Consider the following 19101-nt stretch of genomic DNA (forward strand, 5'->3'; position numbering starts at 1 on the left):
GCGCCCGCAGGAGGTGGCGTCGGACCTGGAGGAGAGCAAGTACCAGAACGCGGAGCTGCGGCTGTCCATCTACGGCAAGAGCGCGGGCGAGTGGGCCAAGCTGGCCAAGTGGGCCATCGCCTACCACGTGCACTCCGACAACGTGCGCTGGCTCATACAGATACCGCGCCTCTAGTGAGTGCTCGGCCCTTGGAACTATACTCATGGCATTCCCGTCTCCCGCTGGCATACCGCCAGCGCCATCTTCTTTTTCTTCCTTCATAATTATTTCATTGGTTATTTTTTTAAGGGGGGTGGAGAATTTGTGTCGACCTACGTTATCACAAAATACATTCGTTCGAGATTTTAATTAACAATTTACTTTATATCTGTATATATATTTTATTAATTTGATCGTAAATTAATGTCTCAGACATTATTGTTGGTTACATTAAACGTTTGACTAATTGTGCTAAAACAATTTCCAGCGACATCTTCAAGTCGAACAAGATAATGAACAACTTCCAGGAGTTCCTCAGCAACATCTTCCAGCCTCTCTTCGAGGTCACCAACGATCCCAACAGCAACCTCGAGTTGCATAAATTCCTTACTGTAAGTCAATTTTGATATTTGTCAGTTATCCCAGATTAAATTTACCTTTTGAAATTCCACATTTTTAGTCCAAGAACTTTTTTTTTAGAGTAGTAGTAGCTATTTACTCTGAACATAAAGTGGAGACACGTGTGCAGAAGACATTCACAATCCGACGCGACCAAAACGTTTTACTAGAATTTTCCGTATCTTTGTCTGCAGCACGTGGTGGGCTTCGACAGCGTGGACGACGAGTCGAAGCCCGAGAACCCGATGCTGGACGCCGACGTGCGCTTCCCGCAGCACTGGGACGACGAGGAGAACCCGCCCTACTCCTACTACCTCTACTATATGTACGCCAACATCACCGTGCTCAACCACTTCCGGAAGTGAGTCTCCGCTTCACAATGTTCATTATTTACTAGCGCTGTAGCCGATTTTGATAGTGTTAGAATACTTATTGATTTGTTTTACTTTATTTATATATTTTACATAAACTACCAAAGTAAACTCGAGAATTTCTACATTCTAAGTGACATCATATGTGTTAGTGGATCAAGAGAGAATCCCTGAGGTACTCCGGAAAAAGAAATAATTATGATGCAAGTTTTACATCGCTGACTTAGATTCTTATTTAATTCAATTTTTGTTTAGTATTTGATTTTAAGCAAAGATTTTAATGAAGCTTTATCCATAGAAAATATTGTATGATTAGTAAAACGATTTCAATGACGTATTCAATAGAATGCCTTTGAAAATTCCTTTTCGTCACTATGACTAACTTTTGGTGTTTGATTAAGAGTTTTGATTGCAATTGATATAACATTGTAACGTCGGTATGTTCAGGGAGCAAGGGTTGAACACGTTCGTGCTGCGACCGCATTGCGGCGAGGCGGGCCCCGTGCAGCATCTCGTGTGCGGGTTCATGCTGGCCGAGAACATCTCGCACGGACTGCTGCTGAGGAAGGTATAGCGAAGAGCCGATATACATCTCAAGCTCGTCTTCTCGTTACAAGAGTCTAATCATGGGCTTACGACGTGGTCAGGTGCCCGTGCTGCAGTACCTGTACTACCTGGCGCAGATCTACATCGCCATGTCCCCGCTCAGCAACAACTCCCTGTTCCTGAACTACCACCGCAACCCGCTGCCCGAGTTCCTGGCGCGCGGACTCTGCATCACGCTCAGCACGGATGACCCGCTGCAGTTCCACTTCACCAAGGTACCGAGTGTCACTCAGCTCACAGCTTTCATAGTTTTAGTTATAACAATGTAACGAAATGTGCCCGATCTGATTATTATCAACGCATAATTGCGAGCGCTAGTTGACGTATCCGGTGGTCCACCCGCAGGAGCCGCTGATGGAGGAGTACAGCATCGCGGCACAAGTGTGGAAGCTGAGCTCGTGCGACATGTGCGAGCTGGCGCGGAACTCCGTGCTCATGTCGGGCTTCCCGCACGAGGTAATGCGTAACGCCGGGTATCGACTTTTTAACTTTAATCTGTAATGGCCTCGGAGTAAATTGGTAGTTGAAATAAGCGGGAAGAAGACGTTAAAATCACTAGCTTCCGAGACAGACAGCAATGCGATTCGTTTGACGCGGTGGGTCTGTCCAGATGAAGCAGTACTGGCTGGGGCCCAACTACACGAAGGAGGGCGTGGCCGGCAACGACATCACGCGCACCAACGTGCCCGACATCCGCGTGTCGTTCCGCTACGAGGCGCTGCTCGACGAGCTCACCAACATCTTCAAGGTAACGCCGCGCACGCACACTCCTACCACTTGTAATATAATTATTAGGGAAGTTTGAGTTTGATTTATATTAGTACACCTCAAATGCCACAGCTGAACAACCAAATACGGTAAAGGAAAATTTATAAATAAAAAGTTTACTTATAACATATTATCATAACATCAATTACATGAAAAAAACACAATCAAAACGTTTCGATGTGTGTGAAGTTTAATGTGAGATCAAAGCCACTACGTACACTAGTATACAATACAAAATATATATTTTTTAATACCATATATATATCAATTTACGTACTGTTCACTATGCACTAGATCCTTGTTACCACACAGCTAAGGTCGTTTCACACATCAATTACTGTATATAATTCCTAAAATTCATTTACTTTCATTTTAAGACTAGAATACGTCTGCAATTTAAATATGCCGTTAAAATTAACAAAATGAAAGAAAAACATACATGCGATGATGTCCCTTAAACCAACAAAGTGACAGGTCTCCGGGGATCTGACAGTGGAGTCGTGACGTCTATGGGCTTAAGCGGGAACTCATTTTAAATTATCGTAGAGTCAATTTATCAGATGAGACGTGAAATTGATTTTGGGATCAAAATAGCGTGTAACCGGAAGTCGGTTTACATTTAACGTAATAATGACTTAAAAAGTTATTTCTTATGGAATCGTTACTGAATTAGAAAGAAAACTACAACTTCAAGTCCGCCATGTTTGTTAAGCCCCGCCCATTAGTCAGATCCCAACAGATGATAACAAATTGTTGTTGTTTATGGTTGTGTGTGACATTTTGTGTTATTGCTTTAGCTTTGCTTGTGTGTGTGAATACATTCATTACAACATACTCATGAGTGAATAACAACGTGAAGATTCGATTCTGACGCCTCAGGGCTTGAGGTTTAATTTACGGGTTTATTCTCTCCTAGCTTTATGTCTGGCGTGGAGAATAAAGATATTGGAAATTCCTTGAAATAATTTAACCCTATAACTCGGTGGAGGCGCTGACGAGATTGACGATTAGGATTCCATCTCTCCTTATTCTCAGTATATAAGTAGCGCAAGTACTAACAAATTCATGACTTGAACAATGGAGATATTCTGTAAGAACAACTCGAAACTCAGCAGCAGTACACACACACTATTACAATTGAAGAAGGAATAAAGATAAACAAACCTTAGTTATATACATTACATATTCCAAGCAATAAACTAAAAGCTCGGCTTTATTACGCACTACAAGCAGCTCTTGATTATATATATATCTTAATTTATAATACAACATTTTCATTAAAATTTCCAATAAAAGCTTCGTCGACGTTTATAACGTCATTTTTCATAACGCGAGACCATAATGAATATCATAGATTATTCTAGATTTCAACCAATGGTAGCGCGTCAATTCGAAGTCAAAGTTGAAGTTTCTATTCAGTTTAACTCTTCTTGTGATTGTAATAGACGAAAGGTGAAACGTCAGATTGATTTAGGCATGGGCGATATCCGAATGTTGTGACATCGGTTGTGTAACGGACAGCGTTGCAGAATTATCGATAGTTGACCTCGAAAACTATTCAGGATATCGATAGTACTATCGATAGTATCGTTTTGATCAATACTATCGATAGTTTTGGACTATCGATAGTTTAGGTTAAAAGTAATGGTTTTTGCAATACCATCGATAGTATTGCTCATGGGGAGCTATCGATAGTATTGACACGTGACAATACTATTAATAGACTATCAATACTACCGCTAACACCTTAACTATCGATAGTCTATCAATAGCGGACTATCGATATTCAACACTAGTAACGGATATTTGGATTAAATATCGGTATTGACATACGATTTCGAATGTCGTCCTGTCTTTGTTTAACTTTACATTGTACGATACTTGAGAAAGAGATGAAACGAATATGATATCGATTGGTATAACATTTGCTTCATCTCTTTCTTACAGATGGGTCACTATTAAGTTAAAGAGAGATGGGGCGAATATTTCATGACGACGACGACTTCCGATATTACATCAGTTTAGTTTCGGTATATCGGACACATGCCTAAATTAATTACAACAATAATAACCTTTAAAGGAGTCACGTGTATAGATACGAGTATCACCGACAGTTTTAACATTTTACGAGAGATACCGAGGTTCTTACAGAATATTTTCGCAGTCTCGCAATCAGAATCGTTTACAATTATGATTCACACAATTCTTAATCTTCTGCTAATTGAAATAAAACATATGTTTGTGTAAATGGTTAAAACTAAAATAATTCATTAAATTCTTATAACTATACATATATGTATATATTAACACTAATAGTTTATGTATTGAAATGAATCTATATAATAACATATTAATTATTATTAACTCTGATTGGTGTTTTTTTTTTAAATCATAATAAATATTACAGGAAGGATTGTCGAGCCGCCGATAAATACACCGAGCGCATACTACTTACATAGCGTCGATATTAACCGATTTAATCATGTCTGTACCCGACATTAACAGCGGAGCCCCACGCATCGGTATCGGGGCGACCGATACCGATGTCATATATTAATATAGGATAAGATTTCCCTCAATGTGATAATTCGGTGACTGTAAGACAAGTGCCATTCACTGTAGTTAGTTGCCACGGAACACAGAGTATACTAGAGGTGACACGGACGCTAATTAGGTACCGACTTGCACGTTACTTAAAGCCGCCTTCCCCTTCTATGAAATTATGATACTTTAGTTTATAAATAATATGAATAATAATTTATTATCAGTTGAAATATAGATCAAAATATTTGTGAAGTGAAACTTCTATAGGCGCGCTATATATGTGGAGGTTAGGCCGACTCGTGTGTCGCGGAAAACGGCACGGCGCTCTCTTAAGTCGTCGTGCTCCCTCTCCGCCGCCACTCCGTGTTTCCGTGTGTGCGTGCTGCAATATACTTCATTGATGAATATTATGTTGTATGTAGCCCATTAATATACACATCCCATCAAGTAGTTTAAATACATTGAATTTGTTATTGAAACCAAAATACACTTTAATTATGTAGACACAAGCAGTTCAAGAATTACTGTCAAAATTCCAATTCTACAAAACATCCAATATTATTAAAATTACATTATATATCAATTTACAGTATAATTACTAAGCACGATGTGTCTACTTATTAAATAAAAACAATTCTTATTTGAATTATATCAATCAAACATGGCGCCCATATTTGTCCTTGAAATTTCACGATTCTTCGCGCGTAAACGCATCTTCTATTACACTCTCTGTTCCGTGGTCGTTAGAATAACTTAGGCTAGATGACTGACAATATAAAAAAAAAAAACAAATTATACAATCGCCTTCCCCGTTGTTTGATTTGTAGTTGACCTTTTTGTCTGTGATCTAATTTTATTTATTTCAACTGACGTTTCCGTTTAAACATCAATGTCATACAAGTAATCTCTATATAATGTAATGTAGATTAAAAATACTTATTTGTTAAATTTATTTATGATTTAAAAGGAATTGAAAGTTATTACATACTATAATACAAACTTTTATGTTTCATAAAGCTTAGAACATTAACCATCAAACGTTTTAAATAGCAGTAATAAATATTGTTAATTTTTGTTTCCATTTTTTTTTATAAGGTGTATTTTTTCCATCTTAAATTTTACACAGACCTTTTCTATAATATGATTCCATTAGTATTAGAGTTATTACATGTGTCACATTTGAAACGTACTTAAATACAACGTTAATATGTAATTTAAAAAAAAAACTTGTTGCATTTTTGACGATCCTTCTGAGCTTTGTCCATGAGTACTTTAACTTAATGTCCGGCCGCTGAGAGAATACCTTTCTAACAGATCCGTGTCCATTACGTCACGTGTAACTTTGAAGCTTAAACTGGCGTAGAATTCATAACAAAAATGTAATTATGGTTTACTTGTCCTATAACGAATAATCTCGTTAAAAATATATCTTGATTTCAAAAATAATACGTTTTTATTTTATTTTACATAGGTATAAAAAAATAAACGGAATTATCTGTGGACATCCCACAGGGTGACTGTACTGTAATAGTGTTAAGTCAACTTTATATTATTGGTAATAATGGTATCACTAGTCGTGACAAAACTGACAAATGTCGGGACCAATTATTCCCTGAGCGGCCAGACTTTACACTATGAGTTTTAACCGTAAACAAAAATTACCATTATGAAGTCTAATCATGATGAAATTCTAATAAATCACTAATCATTTTGAGAAATACTTGAGACCTATAAAATTGACGTATGAAATGCACTTGAAATTAAATATTGTATGTGATTTTTGTTCCAATGTTTGAACCAACGTTTTCGCTTGTGATGCTTGCTTCTGTCATTGAGCCATTGTATATTTATGCTAAGATCACTTTCATATAATCACAGTTGACAGCAGGTTCATCGTTTCATTTCACGTTTGATGTGAAACTGTCTTAGTTCTGATCGAGTCGATTTCCATTGTTTGTTGTAAAGCTTTCGTGTATGTTTTTCTTATTGGGGATATTTTTAGAATGCTTAAAATGTTCTCGGCATAGACAATAATACTTTATTCTTCATGGTTAATAATTAAATATTCAGTTGTTCGAGAAATACAAAGTTTTTTAATTTAGCAATTAAGGCTGATTTGTGCATTTTATATTAAAAATTTTTTGGACTAATTTCATTCAATATTTAAGTATTTAAAAAAAAAAAATCGATTCCTTCTTATTTAGAGACTAAAGAGTTTTTAATTTTTGAAGGTTTTAAGTAAAATACCTATGTATATAATTTTGCAGAGGTCAGCAGCCAATTTGTAGACAATCTAAAGAAATCCCCAAGATAAAATATATAAGATAACAGATAATCTATATTTAGTTCCAAATAAGTTATAAAGCATATTATTGTTAAAGTTAATGTACTTAACCAAATTAGATGGAAATTATATAATGAATTCGATACATAACGTATCTGATTTACACTTTATACACGAGAGTGAACGTTATCATGTTGTTGGAAATAAAATTGCTCACACGAAATCGTCTTGTAATTTAACACCATCACCACTATAAATGCGGATGGATGAATGTTATGTATATTTATATATTTATAAGTATATACCTCCAAACAAATACATACACTAACCATGTAGTCGCCGCTACATTATAATTAAAATTAAACATGGAATACATCCATAAATCTTGGGTGACCACGGATTCCACTAAAAAGTCAATAGCATAATGATTTACGGGTTGCCTAGCGATGTGAAAAGCCTTGGGCTATTGTCGTCCCCACTGCTAACATAAGTGATAAGCTTAAAAGTAGAGGTAAATAGGAATATTAGTAATTCCTTAATTCATTCGAGGCGTTGCTACTATTCAATTAATCATATAAAAAAAAGAGTATAAACTCGGCAAACAGTTAAAATAGACAAATCTGGAAAGATAGATAAGAAAAAGACTGTTGACTATAGCCTATTCCAATCGAAGCAATAATAAAAAAATAAGCTCAGCGATATTGCACACTACTAACTGATTTTGATTAATTTATCTTACATTACAACAGAATTCCAGTAGACTAATTATATCCACTTTAATTTTACTTCCAAAGTATACACAAAACGCCATTTTTTCACAATTCCATACTGAATATCATAGATTATTCAAGCATTCGACCAATGATATCACGTTAATTCGACGTCAAATGTCATTTATTTGTCTTTTGTGGTTGGAATAGAGTGTAGAGAAAGAGATGAACGATTGTGTAACATTGCACAACATGCACATCCACGGGACAGCTGTGAGAGAATGATGAATGAATACCTAAATATAAAAACTGCTCCTGATAACCCTCGGTAACCCTTTTTAATAATTTATATGCTTTCCCAACGACATTTATGTATACATTTCATAAATCAAACTATGTTAAAAGAACATTATATTTAGTATTTAATAAAACATTAATTACAAACACATGCAATTGAATTTCCATATTATTAAAATTTTAAAGTTATTATTATAATTTCATATTAGTATAAAGAAACAATAAAATTATTTTTTGCTCACATTTTCAAATGAATGATTGAAATGAATATTTATAAATATTGTCAATCGATTATTGTATTTTTTTTTATAACAAGTTGAGACAAATGACATCTTTGTTTAAATTAATTTAATCTATTCTGTGAAATTTATGGTATTCTAAATATTTTAAAATATCAACATAACATTAATATTTAGTCTAATTGTAATGTTTAATTTTTGTGCTAGATAAAGCGGAGTGGCACGCCCTTACTACAGTAAGGTACATGCTGTTTCTGTCTTGGTCGAAATCGCTATAAAAAAATAATATCGGAATTTTAATCATTGAATATAGTGCTAGCACAGACTAGCACTAAACTTGAACGCATCACAATTAAACTTTAAAATTACTAAGCTAAAAATCTGTAACAAGCTTTTAAATCCATGTACTAAAATGTAAAGGCCTGATCGAAGTCCGTCTCGGTAGGTATCACCCACTCATCATATATTGTACCGCCATCCAGCAATACTTGGTATTGTGAAAGTACAAGGCTTAGTGTCATAACATCTCCATTCTCAAGATTGGTCTTGTATTGGTAATATAGTTTAAAGAATATTAAAACGCCAATATCTATGAGCAGTGGTGATCCCTTACCTTCAGGTGGCTCATGCCTCACCTCGCCTATGCTCACGGCATATGGGTGTAAAAATTCAGTTAAGATACGAGAATCAAACTACAAGAATGTGAAATTAAAGCTTGTAAGAAGCTGGTACTATTTCTAGCCTCATTTTAAATGTATATTTTGCTCCAAATTTTTCAAAAACATTTTTTAATAGCTAAGTAAGTTTTTGAATATCCCATAGCAGAACAAAGTCACTCTCTTAAGAAGCTGTTTCCATCACGCTGGTCTAGAGCGAGTTCAATGAGTTATATTGAATTAATCAAAAATAGTGATTTTGACCAGAGACTATCGGCTATGTTACAGTGCATGGGACGTGAAATGCATGTTTAATGTATCAATATTATATTTTCATTCCCTCCAAAAACCTTCATAATACATACTCGTTTGGAATTATATAAACATTTTTTTTATGACAAAATGTTTTATCGTTTCATTTTGCTCGTTATATTTCTAAACTAAGAAAATTGTGTAACATATCATTGTGTAATATAAGGTAACATATTTCATAAAAAAAAATCTGTTTTATTCTGTTGCTTTTTGTGCCAACAAGGCACAAAGTAATTAAACAATGTCAGGTAGGATCGGCACATCAAATAGATTAATTGGCCGAAAAGTTATTGGAAGGGCGACAGACAATCATGAAATCGTCTAGCGCCATCTATTGTATGTTCAATGATTTAACAATCTATTAATAATTATGTCTTTAATTTAAACATAAGACTGTCTCGTGTCTGCTTGTTATCATGCTTAAAAAGTAATTATTATAACTTTTAAACTCTAATTATTGTGCTTTTAAGAGTTTTAAAGCGTTAACGAGTATGACATTTATAATATTCTATGAAATGATTCATGTCGCAGTTGTGACTGAATTAGACAAAAAGGAGGGTATTCAACCTTCTCTTACAATAAACATATATGACCTTATTCCTCGTATTTATGAAATGTATTAACTTTAAATTGTAAATTAAAGGCGTCAATTTAAACCTTTTCTATTGCGCTGATATAATTTATCTTATTTAGTATGTATGCACGCTGTATAATGATTCGCAGGCTCGCCAGGCGCCCGGAGAGCTCTACGGAGTGGCGCTTCGTACTCCGCCCCCGAATAGATTCGCTCCTGCAACTAAATAATGTACTCTGCCCGTCACATGTTACTAACATTGCTTGCCGGCACAACTATATACATGTTGATCACCATTACAAGAAAAATAATCGTTTTAGAGTTTTAGGATTTTTTCTAAAATATTTTCTAATGAATTGTTTAATTATTTCATGCATCTCTATATGCAAATCTTTTTCAATCTTTATTTTAGCTTCTAGGACTTTTTAGGCTTAAATTATTAGTTATTAATTAATAATGTTTATTGTCATAATTATGCGACAAAGTATTTTAAATTACACAAAGAACGGTGTTGATACTGTTTTAAACGATCCATAAATATATTTGACAGAACTAAATAGATTGATATCTTCTTGTATAAATAAGGTCTAATGACTAGGCTTCAAATCCCAGCCACAGGAGAGTTATTGAGTTTCTCTATGAAGATTTTTTTTGTGTTATCTCCCATACCTTGGAAAGCACGCATAATTTTTGATTCTGATGTCTCCAACTGTGAAAGTCTATGGAAGTTAGGGGGTAGAGTTCACTTGTGTCTATGTCAGTTCTGTCAAATCAATTTAGTTTGTCTTTACAAGAATCAGCATCGATATGTATTTAAAGCACACGCTTTGTCTGCAATTTTCAGCATTTATGTAATTTTTCAACGATAATGTCGATTTATTATGAAATGTTAGGTTTATATAAATAAAATATATCTTGCATATTTATAAGCTATAGTAAAATGATGTTATAAATGTTAAAAAATAATAATGTAGGTAGGATTTTTGAAACCAATAAATATTTTGTTTTATACGACAAGTATTTTAATTCAGCACCTTTGATAATAAGTAAACATATATTACATATAGATATTTTTTTATTATTATTTAAACCGGGTAGGCTTACAACTCCACCTGATGGTAAGTGGTAGTGGAGTCCAAACGCGGAAACGGCCAGTACAGTCGAGGAGAATGAACTGCACAAGTCGCCCTTGCCATGCCGACCCAAGATGCCTCTTCACGCCTCGTTTGAAGGAACCCAGGTAATAAGAACAGGGGAACACGTGTGCGGGTAGAGAATTCCATTTTTCCGCAAAAAGTACACCGACATTTTCTACTCATAGATTACGAAAATATTAAAATATTTTTTAATATTACGACCCGCCCGGCTTCAAAAAATAATGAACATTATTTGATAGAAATATAATTAGACTTTAAACTCTATATTTTAACTATTATAATAAATAATAGTTACCACAATAATAGTAATGAGTATTGCCCAGAAAAAGTTTTTTGGCTTAGCTATATTTGGTCCTTCAAGCCGGATATAGAAGACCAGAATATGGAAAAAGTATAATTCAAAATACGGATGTAAGTACATATGTTTCAGTAGGGTTCAGGCTGACTCGAGAAGTCACCGCTGAAAAAAATGGGTGTTGATTTGATTGAACACAAGTTATTCGATTGTTACTATATTTTGTTATTATGAGGTCTGTGGCGGAATATTTTCTTTTATTACAAATAATTAAAAAAACATTTCGAATAATTATATCAAATTATATTTGTACATATTTTACAAATAAATTAATTGAACTAAACGTTTTATTTATTATTTACAATGTAGTAATCACCCTTATCACACATATTCATGACATCCTTTCTTTATTTATTATAGTATGTACAATATTCGTCTTACTTTGACTCATAAAATATTTCTATTGTTCCGGTCAATTAGTTACATACAATTTCTTGTTAAGATTTAGAGTAAGTAAAGTAACAAAGACCCAAAATCTTCGTCTGAAGAAAGTTTGTAGCGTATTGTAATGGTCGCTATAAAACAAAAAGTCGACTCTACAGTAATTACAATATAGCTTGATTAGAATGACAGCTGTCTAACCAGTGTTACTAGTGTTGGGAAAGGACTGATCAAATCAATATGTGCAGTAAATATTTTACACTATGTAAATATTGATACTAATTTGAGTCCACTAAAATTGACCATTAATTTTGTCTTCCTAATCGGCCCAAATTTTTTGGACTAAAACATTATACAGTTTCGAAGTTAAAAACGATTCGATCAAACGTCAATAGTTCGGACATTCTATTAAACGATTTATTAAAGCTTCGCAGTACTCCATTCCGAATGAATTGAGAAGTTTTTATTAGAATCCGGTGACATTTCGTATGGCTTTCTCCTCGTCCCGGGGCGACATCTGTCGGTTGGAGTGGAACTCCATGGTGAAGGTGGCCAGGCCCGAGGACAGCGACCTGACTGTCGTGGAGTACCCGAGCAGCTCGGACAGCGGCGCCAAGCACTGTATCACCTATAATAAATAGACGAGATTTTTTTCGCTTACATATAAAATTACTAGAAATAGAAATATTTTTTCTTCTATAATTTATATTTACCCTAAGTTCTATGACCACTACTATTCTTCATTTATATAAACGAACTTTGTAAAAGTATCTCGAAAAATAAATTAATGAGTTGGTGAGCTCTCTCTATAAAAAAATAAATTTATTTATCGTTAGACAGAGATAAATAATTAATAAACTTATAAATGATCTGCCCGGTACATATATGATTGGTGAAAACCGATGCAGCTATCCGTCATAGGTTAAATATCATAGTCTCGGAATAATCAACCTTGTCAGCCATGGACGCGAATGTGTTCAAAGAAAACTGTTGACTGACAACACGACGCGTACTTGAGTGGATAAGTGATCGACGATGGTGATCCTTCCGGAGCTGAGTTCTCTTATTTTACGTAGTTTCTATTAATTGGAAGTCGAAATTGCAGACAATAATTGTAATTGAAGTGCTAGAGTAGTGCGAGCGTCGTGACCTTGTTCCCGTGCCGTAGGTGTATGTGCTGCACCTCAGCCCGTCGTCGGGCGAGGTCAGATAGAAGCCGCGAGGAGTGCGAGTCGGGCACCACCAGCTCCAGCAGCATCACAGGTTCCAGCAACACCGATTCCGCTTCAGTGAACACCTAAGTGTTTAAAATTAGTTATATTTTACCTAACGGTCATTAAATAAGCAGTGAAAAAGTCTCCTCTCCTAGTTATGTATATGTTATCTAAGATTAATGATCTATATTTAGTTTTAAAATATGATCGGTATACTTTCTAAGTCCTTTCTACGAAAATTTTAATGACTAAGTACTTCATTCTACGAGCCTTTCTCCTTCAGTTCGAGCACCTGTAGGCTTATTACATAGTCGGCGATGTACCGCCTCACCTTCCGGAGACACTGCGCGACGGCGGCCGTGACGGCGGCGTCGGCCGACCCGCGGGACACCTCCAGCCAGTGCAGCGTCACCTGCACGTCCACCAACTGCCGGGAGATATCACTGACGTCAACCATAATATGCGTTTCGGAATACTTTTCAATTTGATCTGAATAGGTAGTAGTCTTCGAGATAGCATTGTAGAAGATAATAGCATTATTAACTCTGCTACTTGGTCTCATATCCAAGTGATAGCGGAGGCACTCACGGGACAGGCGAGTCGCGGGCCGCGCAGCAAGGCCGCCGCCAGCCCGCGCCGCACAGCCTGCTGGTGCCGCGGCCACACCTGCGACAGCTGCGCCGCGCTCTCCGCCGTGCGGTCCAACCTGCGCGGTATTTAACTTATATTTAACAGGATCGATGTGATCGATCATTTATACCGAAAAGAGACGATGACCTAAAATTGATCCCTAGGGAACGCCATTTTTATCACGGGTCCAGAATAACTATTGAATTCTTTGAGTAATGGATGAAACAGAAAGAAAAATAATTTAAATCGAAACGGACAAGAAGTCGATTTAAAATATGTTTTAAGCATTGATAAATATTTCCGGATCAAAGGATCATAATTTTTCTACTAATAGTACACCTATTGCGTCACTTTATGACCAGTTTGTTAGTGCCCATTTCAGTCAACATTTATAAATTACTGTAAATAATTTCATTATCATTGCTAACGGTACCTCCCAGAGATTAGACGTCATATAGTGCTGTATTTCAAAAGGTACTAACAGTAGCTAATTCTCCCACGACTCGTAACCAAAATTGACCAGGGAGGAACCATCATTATCTGGTAAGTATTTACCTACCCACGGAACCAGTGCTCCATACTCAACAAAAGTAATAATTATTTGTAATCCATTCTAATTCACTTACTTGAGCACTTTATCCGGAGTGACTGCCTTTAGATGTTTCGCTGACATGGTGACCTTGACCTGCTGACGGGCGTTGCCAATCTTCCGGTCCACGACCAGCGTGTGCTGAGCGGTGCCCACCAGCGACTCTTTGTAAGAGATCTGAGGGGGGCCTAGCTCCACATCGATCTTGTATTCACGGATAATACGCTCCTTTATTATTTCTAGATGAAGTTCGCCCATACCTAGAAAAACATTTTCCATACTTTAGGTTCTACTTGAACGATAAAATTTGTTCAAGGAAACGCACATTTAGTGTGAAAATCTAACTCCACTTCTCTGATTTCAGCCACGACTGTCGATAGGAAATATACAACTGGAGAATTGAGTATCTGCAGTTATATGAGCTACTAGTTACTAGCCCCGGCTTAGGCACATCCAGAGCCCGGATGCTAAAAGTGTCCCGGAGATCGACCTCAAACGTCACAAAGATTTTTATGAGACACACTGATGGTCCTAGTAATCTTTTTATTCTTCCAACACTCTTACTAACACCTGGAATATAAAATAGAAGCGAGTAGAGAGCGTCAGTACCGACCGGCCAGCACGATCTGCCCCTGGTCGTCGTCGACGGAGACGCGCAGACTGGGGTCCTCGCGCGCCAGCTCCGCCAGCGCCGTCTCCAGCGCCGGCTGCAGCGCTGAGCTGGGCGGCTCCACGCTGCACAGGAACACGGCCTCCGGAACCGTAGCACCTATTTCCAAGGTTCCCAGTTATATCGTGAGATAAACAACAGATAGACCCTATGCCTATGCCTAATTCGTAAAAATAAAACGACCTTACCTATACCCAGCAATTCTTCAGCAATCTCTATAGTTGTTGGTTCCGTGTCCATGGCCTGAAGTCGCAGCCGAGCGCTGGGCATCATTAGTTCCTCCTTAACGACTGGGTCTTTTAACATCGTGGAGAGCCTGTCCTTGGCTCGGTTTGCTGCGGCTTGGGTAGATGTGATGAGATCACCGGACATCGTTGCCTGTAATTTAGGGTATATACACTTAGGTGTAATATAAAATCTACTTTAGATGGCAAATGATATAAAAAATTCGTTTTAATGCTTTCGCATGATATATAATTTTCTATTTTGGCCATACAAAGGAACGCGACAAAACCTCAAAACACTGAAATTGTTGAGAAGTTTTATAGGATATTTGGGTGCTATTGAGATCAAAGCAAGTTCAATATCAAAGAGATTAAATGACTTTAAACATGTCTTATAGATTAAGGGCATCAGGGAAACATTTACTTCTTAATTTACATTGGTTGTTTTATCATAAATATTTTCATCATTTCATTAATATTACATATTTTCAAGTCGTTTCCGAAAAGGATTATAATCTAACCTTAAGCGCACTGACCACAGCTATATTCCCACCCGTGACCTTCTCCACCGGCTGGTAGTCATCCGCCAAAGCCACGTACAGGAGACCTGTCTGAATACATTGAACTTGAACTCTTTGACTTTGACGAGTTTTGGAGCTGAGCTCGTTCATGACAGATATCTTTATATTATAGAAAAAAAATAGCGTTAAAAGTTCTGGGAATATTTTGGTATTAAGATAATAATGAGACGTTTCCAGATCAGATCACTCACCTGTTCACTCTTGTCCCTCGCTAAATTATAAATCTTCTGGCCCTTATTTATCTCTCCGCTATAAAGCCTCAGGAATGTCAGAACGCCTCTCTGATCATCATGCTGTACTTTAAACACTCTCGCTGATAAATCTTTTTCAAAACTCTTGTATATGCGGTTTCCTTCGAAGGGCGAAGGTAGATAAGATACAACACCATCCATCAGTGTTTGAACTCCAATGTTTTTGTATGAACTCCCACATAAAATAGGAAATGCCTTCATATCTATTGTACATCTTCTGACAGCCTGCGTTATTTCAATACTATTAATGTTATCTAAAGATTCCTGCTGGATTATTGTCTCTGCTAGCTGATCGTCTAGAGACGAAAGCGTGTCCACGACTTTCCTATGTTCATTAAGGGATGTTTCCCAAACTTTTCCATCTGATTTTTCCGTTAGTTTACGCCGTGTCAAGTTCTGCCCTCGACCATGTGTCCAAATTACTTCTTCCAGAGTGATGAGATCTATTAAACCTGTGACAATAACAACAATAGACTTATATTTAATTCATGTACTACATAAACTGAATTGCTAACTACTTTACTTATAAATTTTGATGAAAGGGGGTGAGGGTGGGATGTTCTATTAAGTGGTCGGAGATTAGCTGTCTTCTTCCTTCGAATTTCAAATTAAACTATGGCAGAAAGAGATAGATCAGTGTTTAACTAAATACGATATATATGAAAGGCTATATAGGTAGGTACTGTTACAATCCCCACATTCTGTAAATTATTTTAATTAAGGAACTACCTTACGCATGAACTGTTAGATTGCCACTGGTGAAGACAAACGAAATATTCATACTTACAGTTAAAGAAAATTATATCAACATGAATAATCAAATAGCTGCTGCTTTTGAAGGGATAGATAGGTTATTCATATCATTTTTTTTTTACCGTCAAAAAGGTAAACGCGCGATTTTTGTTTTGTGAAAAATGTGCATACAGTTCCTCAATCTTCACGACGGTTACGAATGTAGATGACTCTAAGAAGAATATCTTAATTAGATGGATTGGTCCTATTAGAAATGATTGATGCGAAAAGACCCTGACGATAATTATGACCAGAGATATAGATGTATGGAGCAGAATATATTACAGCAGTCTCAGATGAAGTAAATCGAATAAAAGTGTCTTGCATAATATTTGGGATTGGAGCTTACCGATAAGCTTGCCCTCGTACTGCACCGGCCAGTGCAGCACGAGCGGCGTGACCTGCAGCTTGTCCTGCACGGAGCGGGCGCAGGCGGCGACGTCGGCGTCACTGCGGTCCAGCTTGTTGAGGTACAGCACGCGCGGCACTCTGTACGTGTCGGCCTGGCGCCACACCGTCAGGGTTTGGGCTTCTACGCCTGAGAGAGATTAAACAATATGTTGTGTTTGTTTTGAAAATATTACCATACTTAATATAACTAATATTATTAAGTTAGGATAGGGTAAATAAGATATAATTCAATAACAATAATGCTACATAGTCTTCTGAGTTTTCATTTTATTTATTTTTTTATAAAATTTTACATTTTTGATGTTGATATCTGCCTTACCATTTAAGGCCTCAGCACCCATTCTGCTGGCTATTACTCATCAGAGGTACATGACATATTGTAGTGCACAATTGTTCACAAACAAAAGTGCACTCATATCACCAGATGGTTTGGAAAACCCAACAGGATAGAAAAAAGTTGAGCTGGAGTGGTGTTAGTACAGTTATCACTACCAACTTCCAGACTATGGAATACTAATGATAATTATTACTAGAAAAACATAATATTTTTATAAGATAGACACAGAGTTTGATTTGGGGACCTTATATACACTAGCCATTTGATACATCGATCATTATTAATTGCGTGAATATTGTTCTTAGATTGATATATAGATAAATAATAATAGTGTAACAGAGCAAATTGCCATCAGAAAAATTTAATTTCCTCACCAGCAGATCCATCCAATACAACAACGGCACCATCTAACACAGCAAGACTCTGCTCCACTTCCATTGTGAAGTCTATATGGCCGGGTGTATCAATCAGGTTAATCTGGTAACCTTTCCATGGAAATGACACAGCTGCACCTGTTATGCAAACATTAAGTATTAATTATCATGTTCTGTATTAATTAAAAATCACAATTCATGTATATAATAATTATCATTATTTTATTGGTTTAGTAAGTTAAACATATTACTATTTAACTCCGTTTACTTGGCCTGGTAATAAATATCCAGCTAAGACTTTTTAGCTGAATCTTGCATTTGCCCCTTGCACTTATCTGGGCTCATTAGGCTAAGCTTCTAACTAAAAAGAGCTTACCTATTACATCAATTATAATGCAAAATTAAAAATCTATGCTATATTATGGTTTTATATACTGCATGTAATTTAAAGTAATATTTGTTTAGCTTATAGAGATCAAGGAATGAGAAAATATTATTTTCTCCTATTTAATAATACTAGAGCTCTCAGGTGAATAGTGTTGCAAGAGTCAGTATGAAAATATATTTATAGCAATCAGGAAGTAATAAATAAGGCCTTTTAAAATTTAATTAAAGATAATTTTTAAGTAATTCTTACAAGTAATTGTGATTCCTCTTTGCCTTTCCTGTTCCATATAATCAGTGACGGTATTTCCATGGTGCACTTCTCCCATAGATCTGATGGTACCCGAGTAGAACAGCATTCGCTCGGTTGTTGTAGTTTTACCTAAGAAATTAAAATCAAACGGAAGCCGTCGGAACAAAACTTAATTTGGCTTTGTATACGCTTGATTAAGAGAAATTAAGAAAAAAAAAAAGAATGGTATGATAATTAAAAGTAGATATGTACAGAGAGGAAAAATATGTTTAATAGTTTCATAAAACTATGAAATAATGTAATTAATGAGTACCAAATATGATATAACCTAACCTGCATCTATATGTGCCAATATACCGATATTTCGAATTTTGGAACTGTTGTTTTTTTCTTTTCTTTCTTCCGCACTACAATATCTTCGTATTTGTACATTTCTTAAGAATTTTCTGTAATAATTCACAACACAAAAACTCTTCATATCCCCGATGTCAACAAAACAAAACAGATAATAAATAAGAGCTTATTAAATTAAATGTCAA

The 19101-nt window shown here is 36.1% G+C and overlaps 2 protein-coding genes across 9 annotated transcripts in view; one reads left to right on the forward strand and one right to left on the reverse strand.

The window, feature by feature from the left end:
• LOC125071198 (AMP deaminase 2) overlaps positions 1–10747 on the forward strand; it is a 44150-nt gene extending 33403 nt beyond the window's left edge. For 5 of the 7 annotated variants that reach the window (XM_047681307.1, XM_047681309.1, XM_047681310.1 and 2 more), the window contains 8 exons: positions 11–174; positions 468–591; positions 793–959; positions 1417–1537; positions 1617–1790; positions 1921–2031; positions 2186–2323; positions 10109–10747. In XM_047681307.1, the coding sequence (XP_047537263.1) occupies positions 11–174; positions 468–591; positions 793–959; positions 1417–1537; positions 1617–1790; positions 1921–2031; positions 2186–2323; positions 10109–10189 (1080 nt within the window). In that variant the 3' untranslated portion in view covers positions 10190–10747. Of the gene's footprint in view, positions 1–10; positions 175–467; positions 592–792; positions 960–1416; positions 1538–1616; positions 1791–1920; positions 2032–2185; positions 2324–4750; positions 5765–8624; positions 8659–10108 lie in introns of those variants that run through there. The other 2 variants (XM_047681311.1, XM_047681312.1) reach the window with 2 other exon arrangements.
• Positions 10748–11706: 959 nt separating this feature from the next.
• Positions 11707–19041, reverse strand: LOC125071199 (ribosome-releasing factor 2, mitochondrial). 2 transcript variants are annotated; one of them, XM_047681315.1, is made up of 13 exons: positions 18896–19041; positions 18563–18691; positions 17926–18063; positions 17153–17341; positions 15952–16463; positions 15701–15790; positions 15144–15333; positions 14899–15066; positions 14323–14545; positions 13655–13772; positions 13398–13493; positions 13003–13149; positions 11707–12480 (listed from the first exon to the last, which is right to left on the reverse strand). In XM_047681315.1, the coding sequence occupies exons 1-13, from the start codon at positions 19038–19040 to the stop codon at positions 12319–12321; spliced, it is 2307 nt and encodes a 768-aa protein (XP_047537271.1). In that variant the 5' UTR covers position 19041; the 3' UTR covers positions 11707–12318. The 2 variants fall into 2 exon arrangements, with proteins under 2 accessions (XP_047537271.1, XP_047537272.1); XM_047681316.1 differs by having other exon boundaries at positions 11713–12480; positions 14899–15054.
• Between the last annotated feature and the right edge of the window lie 60 nt (positions 19042–19101).

The sequence above is a fragment of the Vanessa atalanta genome, chromosome 18 (genome assembly GCF_905147765.1).
Source record: "Vanessa atalanta chromosome 18, ilVanAtal1.2, whole genome shotgun sequence".
In the NCBI taxonomy this organism is placed as follows: Eukaryota; Metazoa; Arthropoda; class Insecta; order Lepidoptera; family Nymphalidae; genus Vanessa; species Vanessa atalanta.